We start from the raw sequence: 13,576 nt of genomic DNA on the forward strand, positions 1-13,576 counted from the left end.
CCCTCCTCAGTATTTCAAACGTAAGCATTCAAGTTCTGAATGACCTATTGCAAGCTTAATGCCTCTTATCAGAAACCACAATGATCTAGAACTAATGATCACTGCTCTGGACTGAAAGAGTAACACCCCCCCCAATCTCATTCTCCTCCTCCCTCCATCCTACTATCTTTCTCTCAGTCTCTTGGTCTCTCCTTCCTCTCTTTCTCCCTCTGTCTCTGTTTCTCTTTTTTTTTATCATTTACTTCCTTCGTCCTTGAATTATCTTCTTTCTTCCAGTTATATACTTTACAAATATGTAGTTTATTTCCTTTTGATTATATTTCTACACTTGATTCTTTGTCTACATTTCATTTAACTCCAATACATAACTATCAGAGGGTTGTTTCTGTGTCATATTTCAGTTAATGTTGTAAAATATCAGAGATAGCTCCTTGTAAACAGTAGATACACAGTTTTGCTTATTTAAGGGTCTAGCTTGCAATTTAACTCACTCATGAGAACAAGTCATTGTATTAATATGTGTCATGTGTCAAAAATTGGAACAGGTTTTAAAAACTGAAACCAATTCAATTCAGCATAGCTGATATGGTTCTCCTGTGTTCTAAGAGTGATCAGCAGTTTCTTTATAGCTTATAGCAGTTTCCTTTATAGGCTCTGCGTTGTTTCTTATATAGCAATAACAAATTTACTTTTCTTAAATGGGAGGAAGTCAATACGACAAACTCATATTGTTGTTTCTCTATTTTCTCCCTCAATCCTATACCAAGTTTCAAAATGTGGTGTTTTCTGATTGAATTGTTTACTCAATCAGCCATATCTGTTTTTTTTTCTTTTTAAGGTTGATGATCATCACTTGATCTAAATTACAGACTACTATCAGAGCCATAAGGCAGAGCTATAACTGAAGAATTTTATTTGAAACTGTGCACTTAGGATACTTCTCTGAAATATGTTTGTCTTGACAACCTCCTCCTTCTGATATTTTCATCTCAGACTCAGCAGAAAATGGCTTTTTTATGATTCTCTTTTTAAAAGACTAGACACCATATGTGCTTTATTTAAAGAAAATGCTTTTTATTCTTCTTTATGACCTTGTTCTAATAAACTCACATCAAATATAGTTTATTTTGCCTGAAAATACCTACGGAGCTCTTCCTGTGGAGATTAGAGTTTTCTTTTCATATTTTACTTTCTTTTCCATTATGCTTTTCCTATTAAAGTGATGATTATTCTCTAGAGAAGAAGCCTGTTGCCTTGGGAGGGTCAGTGTTTTCTTTATCACTTACCAGAAAATAGTCATTATTTTCTGTCGTTATATCTCTAACACAAACAGCCAAGGTGACTTGTTGGCGGTGATTTCTGTTGCCTTAGAAATTGGCAAAATTCTTACCGTGAGAGTGCTTGAGGGGAAAAACTCAAACTTCCTGTTACTGATGGTTCTCTACCTCCCTAAAGCTGAGAGTTCCTAACATGTATACTTATACAACAATTGGCATTGTTTTTACTCTATCTTAGCCCGTTATCTACCCTGCCCAAATCGCTGAGTCTCTGCTCCTTGTTTTCCAGTGAGTCCCACCAACCTGTCTCAATTTAACCTTCCTGGACCCAGTATGATGCGCTCCAACAGCATTCCCGCCCAAGACTCCTCCTTCGACCTCTATGATGATGCCCAGCTTTGTGGCAGCGCCACATCTCTGGAGGAAAGGCCACGTGCTATCAGCCATTCAGGTTCATTCAGAGACAGCTTGGAGGAAGGTAATGAGGAGGGATATGGGGGAAGATAGGAATAATGTTATTTCATGTAAGTCCGAAAGGAAACTTCTTTCATTATCCATAGCATAAGGATCCTCGAGGAGGAGATGAATCAATGGGCTAATTCTCAATTTAGGATTGCTAAAGCTTGAAGATACTTTACTATTTCTTTATATATTACGTCGTGTGTCAGTTTCTTTTAAAAATTAGTGCTTGACTATAGAATGGTTTGGGTAAATCTAATGCTCTCCTATAGATAGACATTAGGGAACCTTGACTTTTGTGTCACATATTAAAACAAACATTTTATTTGAAACCTTTATTAAAGAGCTATAAAGATATGTAAGTCATAAGGGATTATCTTATGTTGTTAACTTTTATTCTCAGGTCTATGTGCTATTAACTACTTACCATTTTAGAATTATATTCTACCTGCGTTTTCCAATACAGGTCATATTTTTTCCAACTATAATAAAATGTATACCTTGCCTCATAAATGTCATTTTGTTATACAATTTCACATGAATGCTCTACATAAGTCCATGCAACAACCTCAGGAAGCTACATACATGCTCAAGTGTACATATTTTCCCTTGTGTACATATTATGTAAAACTTAACTCTAAGAAATTTTCCTTTAATTTAATGAAATATTTTTAATTACCCATGAAGAAGGCATATGACCATGTACATCATGAAGGATGTCAGTTAAGGATGAAACCAAACTAAGCATAGAAATCCAACATGAGTAGAGAAAAATCAAACATAAAAGCCACCATTTAATAACTGTACATAACACAGAACCCCTAAACTTGAAAGACACCAGAAGGTAAGTCTTTAGTCATCAGTTGTTTATAGGCTGAACTCAGGGATGTTTCGTAGCTCTGTGAAGTCTAGTTTCTGTACCATTCACTTTGTACATTTCTCATGTAGATGACATGGACTCAAGTGTAGCTCTTCCTTCTTCTTTCTCCATTGTATCTTCTTGCATAATATATCTACCTTATGACTTCAGGTCACTACTGTAAATATATTGTGCTAGCACTAACTCAGTTGCCCACCTTTGCCATTGCCTCTGGGAATAATAAACAAACCGTTGAGCTCCCTGTTACAAATGGTGACCAGCTAATGGTGCACCATAGTTCAAAATCTCTAATCTGAAATGTTAGGCCCTTGTCTTTATGAAGTGATAGTGTCATGCACTTATGCAGAAACCACTTAAGCCTTCTGTACTCTGCTAAACATGCGGATGACTCTCTAGAGTGCCTCATGTACAAGTAGAATGATGTTCATTGCTGGGAAATTTGGCATCCAGTGTATGGAATTTAAATAATATGAATTGCTTAAATGAACTCTTTTATACCCATGCATTGAATGCTAATCCTTTAGGGCCTGCTTAAATTGTGATCTAGAATGAAGGCAGTCGTGAACTGGATTGAATTCTTGCTCATTACCCACACTGACAGATGAGAAAATGAAACCACAAGCTATAAGTAATAGACCAACAACTACAACAAAAAAAAGTCTGAAGAAGAGAATGAGAGTGGGCTCTTCTGAGCAATTGTCTGTCTTCCTTCTGGTACCCCAGGCTAACTCTAGTTGTTTTTCTCAGCATCACTAAAAAGTTATATAAGCATTGAAAGAATAGGTCTTTTCAGATGATAAATGACTCAAAGAGTAATGATTTGCACACTTGATGAAGTAATAGCATTTCTCAAGTCCTAGAGGTATTTTTTTCCCTTTTCACAAACATCTATTTCCTAATAAACACTTGTAAAGTGACTCTTCTGGTGCTTAGGAGTTGGACCATGGGTAAGAATATTAGCTTTGCAAGCACTGTGGCCTAAGTTGAAACCCCAATACTCCCGTAAAAAGCCAACTGTTGTGTACACATGTAAGCTTAGCACTGGGAGACAGAGACAGGAAGATTCCCAGAACTCCCTGAATGAGCCAACTAGTCAAAAGCAGCAAGTTTTGCTTCAGCAGGGGACCCTTCTCACAGCATGAGGAGGAGAGTGACAGAGGAAGCCAGCTGACACCCTGCACTGCTCACTGGCACACATGCTTGAACAAGCACTGATCTTATGAATTCGTGCTATCCAAGACCACACACAACATGCATACACTCACACACACACACACACACACACGTGCACATCAAAAGTAAAAGTGAAAAGATGCTTCTTGCTCTCTCTCTCTCTCAAACTTCATCCTCTTATTTCACCCGGGATGGCACTATCCCAGGTGGCTTCCACAGCCCTCGGCAAAGCAGCTTAGAGGCATAGCCCTCTGCCCTTAAACTACCCAGTGATCTCAAAAGACTGCGGATTCCTCTCTTGTAGCTGTTGTGTTCATTACGCCATTTGGCTTCATTTCGGACCCTCAGGGTTGTATCCCATGTTTGTGTGATCCCAGAATCTTGCAATGGTGTCAGACATTATATGTCTTCAGCTAATATTTATTTATTTAAGGGATGAATTAAAGGCAACGAACAGCACTGTTCCATATGGAAAAAAGGAAGAACTTACATACAAATATAATAAGCATAATTTTACCCACCTTTTCAGTTTAATGCATTGTAAGTCCCGAAGTAGTGACTTCTCTTCAATTGTGATGACGGTGTATTTGATTTATATCAATGAACCTGAATGAAATTTTCACCGTCATCTTTATCTTGAAGTGGGAATGTTTTATATCACAAAAATTCATAAAGAATTGATTCCCCCATTTCAAATAGCACCATCAATTCATCACAAAAAGGAAATAACCAACTGAATCATGTACTTACTTCCTTGAAAATATGTAGAGAAAAAATTGGAACCTAAATCTGTATGTTAGGAGAACGAGATTCAGTAAACGAGATCTGAAAGTCTTTAAGGAGATTTTAGCTTTCTGTTCATCTTATATAGGAATTTTCTGCAGCTTCCAATGTATACATGTGGTGGGTCTCATGCCCCCTGCTTCTCTCTGTAACCTAGTGACTACCGCTAACGTGTAAATGACCTTAGAACATTAAATAACTGAATCTCTCAAAGTCTCCCAGTCAACTATTTTTATAACCAACTACTTTTCTGTGGTTATTTTAAGCCAACTGATCCTTATGTGTTCAGTAGATGTCTGATTTTACATGTGGACTTCACTGCTTTAACCATGTTCTTGTTTTCTCCAGTCCATGGCTCTTCCCTGTCATTGGTCTCTAGCACGTCTTCTCTTTACTCTACGGTAAGTCTGGTCCTTTTTTTTTTCTACCTTTGCCATGCACAGAGGACCTTATAAACTGATGTTTATATAGCAGTTGTCTAGTAAAATAGGGCCCTTCTGTGGTCTGCTTACATGTCTTCCACTTGACTTGGATGCATTCATTATCAGTAATAAATAGTGTAAAGCCGCATTATTAAAATACGGAGTCCTTACACCATGCGTATGCTCTACCCTCTGTTCAGGCTGCTTCCCGGCTTCCTCTCACCAACAGCTAATAACCATTTATAGCATTTCTGCTAGTTATTATTTTTAACCTGATTCTTGAAGAAGATTGTGCCAGAAGGACCTCGAAGAACTATATATCTTACGAAAAACGTTGCTATTAAAATTTTTTTCCTCAGGAGATGAGAGCCAGTGCTTCAGCTCCTCACAGTGTGAGATACTATGCTTAATTTTTGCCGAGAGAGAGAGAGAGAGAGAGAGAGAGAGAGAGAGAGAGAGAGAGAGACAGAGACAGAGACAGAGACAGAGACACAGAGAGACAGACAGACAGAGAATGTTTGAAGGTAGTTCCTTCTGGTTAAAATTCCCATCAGGAAAGAACATGATTGGGAAGCTTCCTTCAGTGAGGGGTTAAAAGCAGATAGTGAGTCTCATCCAGCTTTGTGTTCTGTGAGTAATCCTTTCTTTTGTACTGAAAGGGCATGAGAAGGTTACAGCCTTTGACTTGCACCCAGCAATTGAGATTTAAGGAATAGACTGCTCATTTTCACACACACACACACACACACACACACACACACACACACACATTTATTTGTATGTATTAATTGTATGCATCATGGGTTTTGTTATGAGACTTTCTAGATATCTATAATATACTTCGAACATCTAGATCCCCTCTTCCCAAATCCTGAACCTGTGGTGCTATTTTGGTTTTGCTATAACAAATAAAGTTTGTCTGAGGATCAGAGTATTGAGTGAGTCACTAGTTAGAGTGACCATAGAGACCAGGCAGGAGTGGCACACACCTTTAATTCCAACACTCAGAAGGAAGAGGCAGACTGGTCTCTGTGAGTTTAAATCCACCCTGGGCTACACTAGATTGATCCAGTCTTAAAGAGAAACAAGGCCAGAAGGTGGCAGCTCACACCTTTAACTCCAGTACTTGGGAGTCACACACCTTTAATCCCAACATTAGGGAGGCGGAAACAGGAAGTGCTATGACTGGACAGAGAGAGGAACATAAGGTGGGAGGAGAGAGGAGCTCAAGGCATCCAGTCTGAGAATTCATAAAGACGGGATCTTGTTCCCTTTGGTCTGAGGATTTTTTTGGTAGAGGTAAAAAGTCTCTCTAGTGACTGGCTCCTTTACTTCTCTGATCTTTCAGCAGTTATGCTGATATCTAACTCTGGGTTCTAAGTTACTATTGATTATTTGCAGTGCATCTGGAGACTGCTTGTCTCATCTCAGTCTCCATTTGAATAAGTAAGTGTGCTTAGAAGGTGCTCATTTACATAATACAAGTTTTATGCTTAGCCAGGTGGTGGTGGCTCAAGCCTTTAATCCCAGTACTCGGGAGGCAGAGGAAGGCAGATCTCTTTGAGTTTGAGGCCAGCCCGATCTACAAGAGCTGGTTCCAGGACTGGCTCCAAAGCAACACAGAGAAACCCTGTCTCAAACAAACAAACAAACAACAACAACAAAACTAAAAAGACTGTGAATTAGCACAAAAAGGCAGATTGTATTGTTTTAACACATAGTTCATAAGACTGAACCTCCTTAATATGCAGAGTTGAGACATGCTAATTAAAATAACAGCAAGAGGATAGATTTTATAAACTATTTAATTTGACTTGTCAAATTTATTTCTATATTGTCCTATCTCTCTATTCTTTCCTATCTCCCTACCCTTCTGCTCAGAAGTCCTCTTTCTCACTAATCCTTTCCCATTCATGTCTATTCACCTTGTTTTCTGACCCACTGAGTTTAACCACAGCAATGTGTGTGACCATGGGTTTGGAGCTATCAGTTGAAGCCTGGTGGACTTAGCAGTACGTACACATTAAATAGAATCTTCCTCCAGAATCTATCAGTAGCCAATAGTTCATCAATAAAGGGTTTTAAATGATAGAGTGTTAGGGATGGGAAGGCAAACTATAACAATAAGAAGGCATAGGTGAGAAATAGTTTGTTCAAAGCATTATAGGGGGCCTGGAGAAATGATATGATGGTTCAGAACACTTGATGCTCTTGGAGAAGACCTGGGTTAAATTCCCAGTATCCACATGGTGGTTGGAAATTCCAGGGGATCTGACACCCTCTTTTACCTACATGGCAGAATCCACTTGTGGACATGCTATTCACACTATGAACTGAAACAGCCATTTATAAATTAACATTATACCATCCTAGGGATGTTAGGGGACAACTGAATAGATTTTCATTCTAACATGACTCGGTTAGCAATGACTATGTATGTCATGAGCTGTTCCTCCAAGAGCTGACTTCCACCCCTATGAGGTCTTTACAATCTGGAAGTCACAAGTCTGTTGTCATCAGCCAAAGAGTCGCCTCTAGAAGCTTGAAATCTGTGTGTTCATTTTAAGATCCACCCCTACTGTACAATCTATGGATTTTGTCAAAACAATGTAAATTTCTAAATTCCGTTTTATGTTTTCTTTTTTTTTTAAGGCCAGATACAGTGGTGCATGCCTTTAGTTTCAGCACTCCGGAGGCAGAGCCAGGCAGATCTCTCTGAATTCAAGGCTAGCCTGGCCTACATAACAAGTTTCAGAACAACTAAGGCTAAATAGAGAGATCCTATCTCAATAATAGTGATAATAATAGAAATATTCAGCAACTCTTTCTTAGATGAATCTTTCCTCATTTGCATTCCTATTTAGGTAATGACACAGGCTTTTAGATAAACCACCACCTCTGCCACCTCCTCTTTTCTCCCTTACATTGAAGTTGTTTATGTTGCTGATCATCATTGTATTTCTTAATACTTATATCTGCTAAAATACAAAACAAAGTGTAGCATAGAGGGCTGTTAGATTATCAACTTTTAATATGTTGATTCTTTTAATTTTTATATGTATGATACTGTTAAACTTTTCCATTATTGATTCCTGCAGTATAATTTTTCAGTGGTAAAATATGAAATTTTTATTGATTCCATTCTGTGTTTATATTCTAATTTCCACTGAGTTCATGGGAAGAGGGTCCATGCTTCATCTTTATGCGTGTCCTTCACAAACTGTTTAACAAGCAGTGATTGTTAAAATAAACTTAACTGGCTTGAGAAATACGGAAATCAATTGGTATTTTTGCTTAGGCGGAATACTTTGTTATTTACTGTCCTTCAGTATGCTAGCCTTGTTCTAACAGACTCACTAAAAATATCATGCAATCAAACCTCACCATAATATCATTAATCCCAGCTCTAAGCCACTGGGGGAAGATAGAATATTATGCTTGTCTCATTGCTCCATTTTTATGGTGATGGGTATTACTGGTAAAAACAACCATGGAATATGAAAAGAAGGCAAGGATTAAAGAAAACAAAAGGCTTGAAAAGTAGGCTATGAGAAGATTCATGCCATACAGCACATTAATATGTAACTAACCCCTGTAACTTGGAGTTATTTTAATGAAAATATGATGTGATGATCATATTTTGTTTCACCTAAATAAAGTAGATCTTTTTTAAAGAAATCACATCAATTATTTATTGAATCTTTATAGTTTTAATGCAATCTGAATAAGTCTAAAGGCAAACTGCAACCATAATAAACCAAATGAATGTATAAAGTATTATGTAGTCAAAGAAAATCATGAATAAGGCTTAATCGAGTTAATGACTGGACATCCTTTGCTTGTACAGCACATCTGAATACCAAACAATATTTAATAACTTTATATTACTAGAATTTAAAAAATGAATATGTTGAAGGCTAAAATTGAGTTTTAAAAATGACCAAGTCAAATGTTAACATTGTCTTTAAACACAAAGTTTTCTTATGAAGACAATAAAAGTCTTGATAGTTAGCACACAGTAAATATCTTAACATACATCCTGACACTTTTCAGAGGTAGATTTTTTTTTAAAAAGCATGAAATTCAGTTTAAAAGAAATGCTTGTGGATAAAATATACCTAGGCAGTTGTGCTATTTGCATTTTGTATGTATGTTTGTATATGTGTGTATGTATATGTGCATGTCTGTGTGTGCCTGTGTGTGTGTGTGCGTGTGTTTTCTTGCTTCTAGAAAACAGACCAAAACCATGTAGTAAGTCATCACAAAATGTCCCCAAAGCAGCCACAGGTGACAAGACTGTTTTGCAGCCTTTACCAGCAAATGACAGCTGGCAGAGAGTCATTTTGTTCAGCAACATTACACATCCTCCAGTTCTTCCCAGATTGCAGCAGGTTCCAAATGGAATGGTGCATATAGCTCATTTGCGGGAGTTTCATAGCCCCAGCACGAAGATGGAAAAAAGACCTAGGAATTTCTGCAGAGAAGCACAAAACATTCGGCCGTTTTGTACAGCAATTCTCGTTCCCGTAAGCTGCACAGCTGACGTTATTTGGCCGTCTTATTTATTGCCACTTTAAAACAAAGTATCTTGTTGTTTAGCTGGTGTGTCTGCCAATAAACTTAATAGTCACTAAGGAAAAGAAAGCAAGAAGGAATTAGTATCCTCTACTTTCTATTATTAACAATAATGGCCAGCATTTCCCCTTCAACTCCATTTGTCATTATCATAATACATAAATCAGAAGATAAACTTTTGTCTAAATCTTAGCTAAAGATTTACATAATTTCATGGAGTCTGTTATATAAAACAACATTTCATGTTCTCACACATCCATATATCTAGAGTATAAGGTTATAATGAGGTTTTGTGGTCTCTGTAGATCATAAACTGTTTCATTGTCTTGAGGCGTGTTATCAATCTATTACCTCTAGTTTAAAGTACTTTGCATCATATAGAACTGTCCATTTTGTTTTTATAGTATGCTGTTTTATTGTATTAGTTAAACAGTCTAGTGTTTTACTCGTGTTAGATCATAAAAGTTGTAAATACATGTTCAAATAACTTATTCATTTATACGTATAGAATAAGTTGACCTTAATTTTTACATTAAAATCTCGATTTATTTTTACAGGCTGAAGAAAAGGCTCATTCAGAGGTAAAATTCTGTACCCTTTTACTATTTGAAAACCAGCCTTACTTTAGGATGAAATCAGTTTTAATGCCACTAGAGGGCGCTTGCTGCAGCAGCATATGATCTGTGGTCTCAGATGTTGACTCTTAGGGAAAATGAAAGTAAATTCTAGCAGCAAACTTTCCTCTCGTAATCTGTCCGCCCTGTCATTACAGATAACGACTAATACATTATCTATAGCAGCTGGCACTCATTCATTCATTAGTGAATTGAGCTTTAAAAATGGAACATTTCACTGTCCTTTTTTTCTCACTGTCTGACACACTCTGTTCAGGATTAATGAAACTGTACAAGACACAGAACCCTCTCCACACAAGGACCACATCCCTGCCTATCCTGTGTGGCATGACTATGCCACCTCTAGAATTACCTTTTACTGTGCGGGGATACATTTAACAAATACGTACTTGCTTGCAATCTTGCTTGCAATCGTGTACAAAATCAACCTGCTCTTTGGAGAGAAGGTTAAAAAAAATTTAAAAAGGTTTCTCGGCTATGAGAGCAGTGAGAGTTAATGAAGACTTTATTCATGGAGTCCGATGAGATGACTCAGCCCTGAAGAGTGTGCTGCCCTTGCAGAAGGTCTCAGTACCCAGCTCTAGAGACTCACAAACATCTGTAGCTCCAGCTCTCAGGGATGTGACTCCTTCTTCTGACTTCTGAAGGATCTCCAAATCACGTGCACACGCACATCCATGGTCATACATATAAGCACACAACTTAAAAGTAAATCTTAAACTTTCTTCAGGGGGTAGTACCAGTTCTCATAGGTTTACACTGGTGCTGATAAGAGATAAACACCTCGAAACTGACCTTGTGGAGGACGTCATTCTGACTGAGCTCATTTCATAAATGTTTAGATTTAAAGTTTGCTCTAAAATATGTTCAAAACTACTGAGAGTACATATTAATCTCACACACACACACACACACACATACACACACACAATTTTTTAACTGAAACTATCTTTTTACATCACGTAGACATGGCAAGACTTGTAGTGTTGGTCATGAAAAAGTTACTGAGGTTTGGAAATTCAGCCGTGTCTGTTGGCCTTTGTAGTAGCTGTCCAATTCTCCTTTTGTTATGATGCTCATAGGAGGTCATGGGCTTTCAAAAAGGTACCATGCATTGCTTTATAGTTTTCTGGGCTACATGCTACAGGAACTAGAATTATATAATAAAGGTGTAAGGTGAGAAAGCCTCTTTCGGTTTGTATCTGTCTGAAAGATAAAAGAGGCTTTGCTTACTGGGGTTAAATGTATCATTATATGAAAGTAACACAAACGTTCATCGGGACTGAGGTTGACCTCCATTTTTAAGATAAGAAATAACAGAAAACCATACATGGCAAAACTGTATAAGGGTACAGTTACAGTTTAGAGGTCACAAGTTTTGGAGTAGGATAGTATTAATGATTACCTCCCTCTCCTGACAATAGAAATAGAAATTGTATAATTGTTTTCTACTTCTATATTGAGATAAATATCCCTCATTTTGCTCGCTCCTCTCAGTACTGATTATTATTTCTTTCCCAAAATAAAAATGTATTGTCTAGAAGGGGGAAAGACATTTAATGGCCCATTCTAACATGTCCTTTCACACTTAGAAGGCATTCAAATTGTCCGGCTCCAAGAATGAGGATTTATTTTTTAGGAGTAAAGAGAAGAATCCATGTAGAATACTTGGCATCTAAAGGAATGAATTCTCTTGAAACAAGAAATACACTTGCAGAAGTGATTTCCATATGCTTGCAAATACCTTACCATTTTAATCACTGTTTATATTTCCTGCCAACATGGGATATGTCTGACTGAAATGCATAATATGATATGATATTGATGTGTCTGTGTTACTAAAGTGAAATTAGTAAAAACAAAAGCATTTAAGAATACTTATACTGTTGGTTTATTTAATGAATTGTATGATATTTATAATCCCCCCCATATTTTATACTTTGGATGCCTACAAAGCATTTCTGCTCAGAGCTAGTAATAGGTCACTAGATGAAGGCATTCTAAGAAACATTAGCTATAAATTATCTATTCACCATTAAAGTTCCATTCTGTAAAATTACTTTGTATTCTGGATAGTGATATATGCTCATAATTCATGCACTCCAGAACCTGAGGCAGGAGAATCACAAGTTTGAGGACAACCTGGGCTACTTGACAACCTGTCTCAAAAAGAAAAAAGTATTTATTTTTCAAATATAGACTCATTAAGTATTTAAATCCAGGTCTTCTGTGTTAGTAAAATAGTCTATACTTTTTGAAAATCTTATAAAATATAGAAAACTAAAATGTATCTTGAAAACGTGAGATTTTCAAAGAAATCATGTGGCAAATCATTTCCATAAATATCAAGAAAATTATGTAGATAGTTTATATGAATTTTTAAAGAGTATTTATGCCTGAGTTTTAATCACAATATTGTTTTAGAAGGAGGAGGCTCCATAGAGACAGCAAACTATTTCGTCAGTCCTTCAGGACTTATAAGTAGAGTCAGTAGACTAGTTTGATGAGCAGATCTGGGTACCAATATTAAAGTTAGAAATACATTCCATTCTTGATAAGTAGCATTTGGAAGCTGAACACAGCTAGTGTTTGCCCTCTAGAAGGACTTGTTACTGCTTTGCCTCTGGTTACTGTACTTGCTGTCTTGTACCGAAATCTTCATTGTAACGGATCATTTAGTTCATTGGACTTTTTAATTGCACAGCAAATCCATAAGCTACGGAGAGAACTGGTTGCATCCCAGGAGAAAGTCGCTACCCTCACATCTCAGTTGTCGGCAAACGTAAGTTGCCTTTTATTGTTTGAAGATACCAGAACAGATTTGTATCTAATTAGAGGTAATAGCTTGATTCACAAGGTTAAAGTGTCCATGGTCACACCATGGAAAGCTCTAGAAGGAAGGACTCACATTAAATTGAAGGGTTTTGCCCACTCACTAATAAAATATAAACCTAAGCTGATGAGAAACAACATGGTAAAACAAAACAAAGGGGGGGGAATGTAGCTTAGAAAATTACAAACAGTGGTCTTGATAACCAGTGTTGCCTCTTTTCTTGTTTCATACTTTTGTCATTTCACATGTAGAAGTTTTGCTCAAGTTGAAACCTAGTAAGGTCTGGTCGTATTTGACTGTGAAAGGCAAAATACCTATGGGTCCTGTCCCTTTCAATGGTTAATGAAACATCCAATAAAGTTTAAAATAAACTAACTTAGATCTAAATAGGAAGCTTAGTTCCACTGTAAGTGAAATACAGTTCTCTCAAATATAGCATTGCCCCCCCCCACGCCCCGCTTCTTAGAGCAATTTGGAAGGCTACGTTTGCTGGTACTAAAGCAACTTACATTCATGAAAATAGGCATCCCGAAAACCGT

General features: G+C 37.1%; 1 protein-coding gene across 8 annotated transcripts in view; it reads left to right on the plus strand.

Moving 5' to 3' along the window:
• The window catches only part of Nav3 (neuron navigator 3), a 740,499-nt gene that overhangs the window by 670,290 nt on the left and 56,633 nt on the right, over positions 1 to 13,576 (plus strand). For all 8 annotated transcript variants that reach the window (XM_085683469.2, XM_085683465.2, XM_085683467.2 and 5 more), the window contains 4 exons: positions 1,567 to 1,755; positions 4,921 to 4,973; positions 10,127 to 10,150; positions 12,909 to 12,986. In XM_085683469.2, coding sequence (XP_085539595.2) covers positions 1,567 to 1,755; positions 4,921 to 4,973; positions 10,127 to 10,150; positions 12,909 to 12,986 — 344 coding nt within the window. The remainder of the gene's footprint in view (positions 1 to 1,566; positions 1,756 to 4,920; positions 4,974 to 10,126; positions 10,151 to 12,908; positions 12,987 to 13,576) is intronic.

The sequence above is a fragment of the Myodes glareolus genome, chromosome 26 (assembly GCF_982192425.1).
Source record: "Myodes glareolus chromosome 26, mMyoGla1.1, whole genome shotgun sequence".
In the NCBI taxonomy this organism is placed as follows: domain Eukaryota; kingdom Metazoa; phylum Chordata; class Mammalia; order Rodentia; family Cricetidae; genus Myodes; species Myodes glareolus.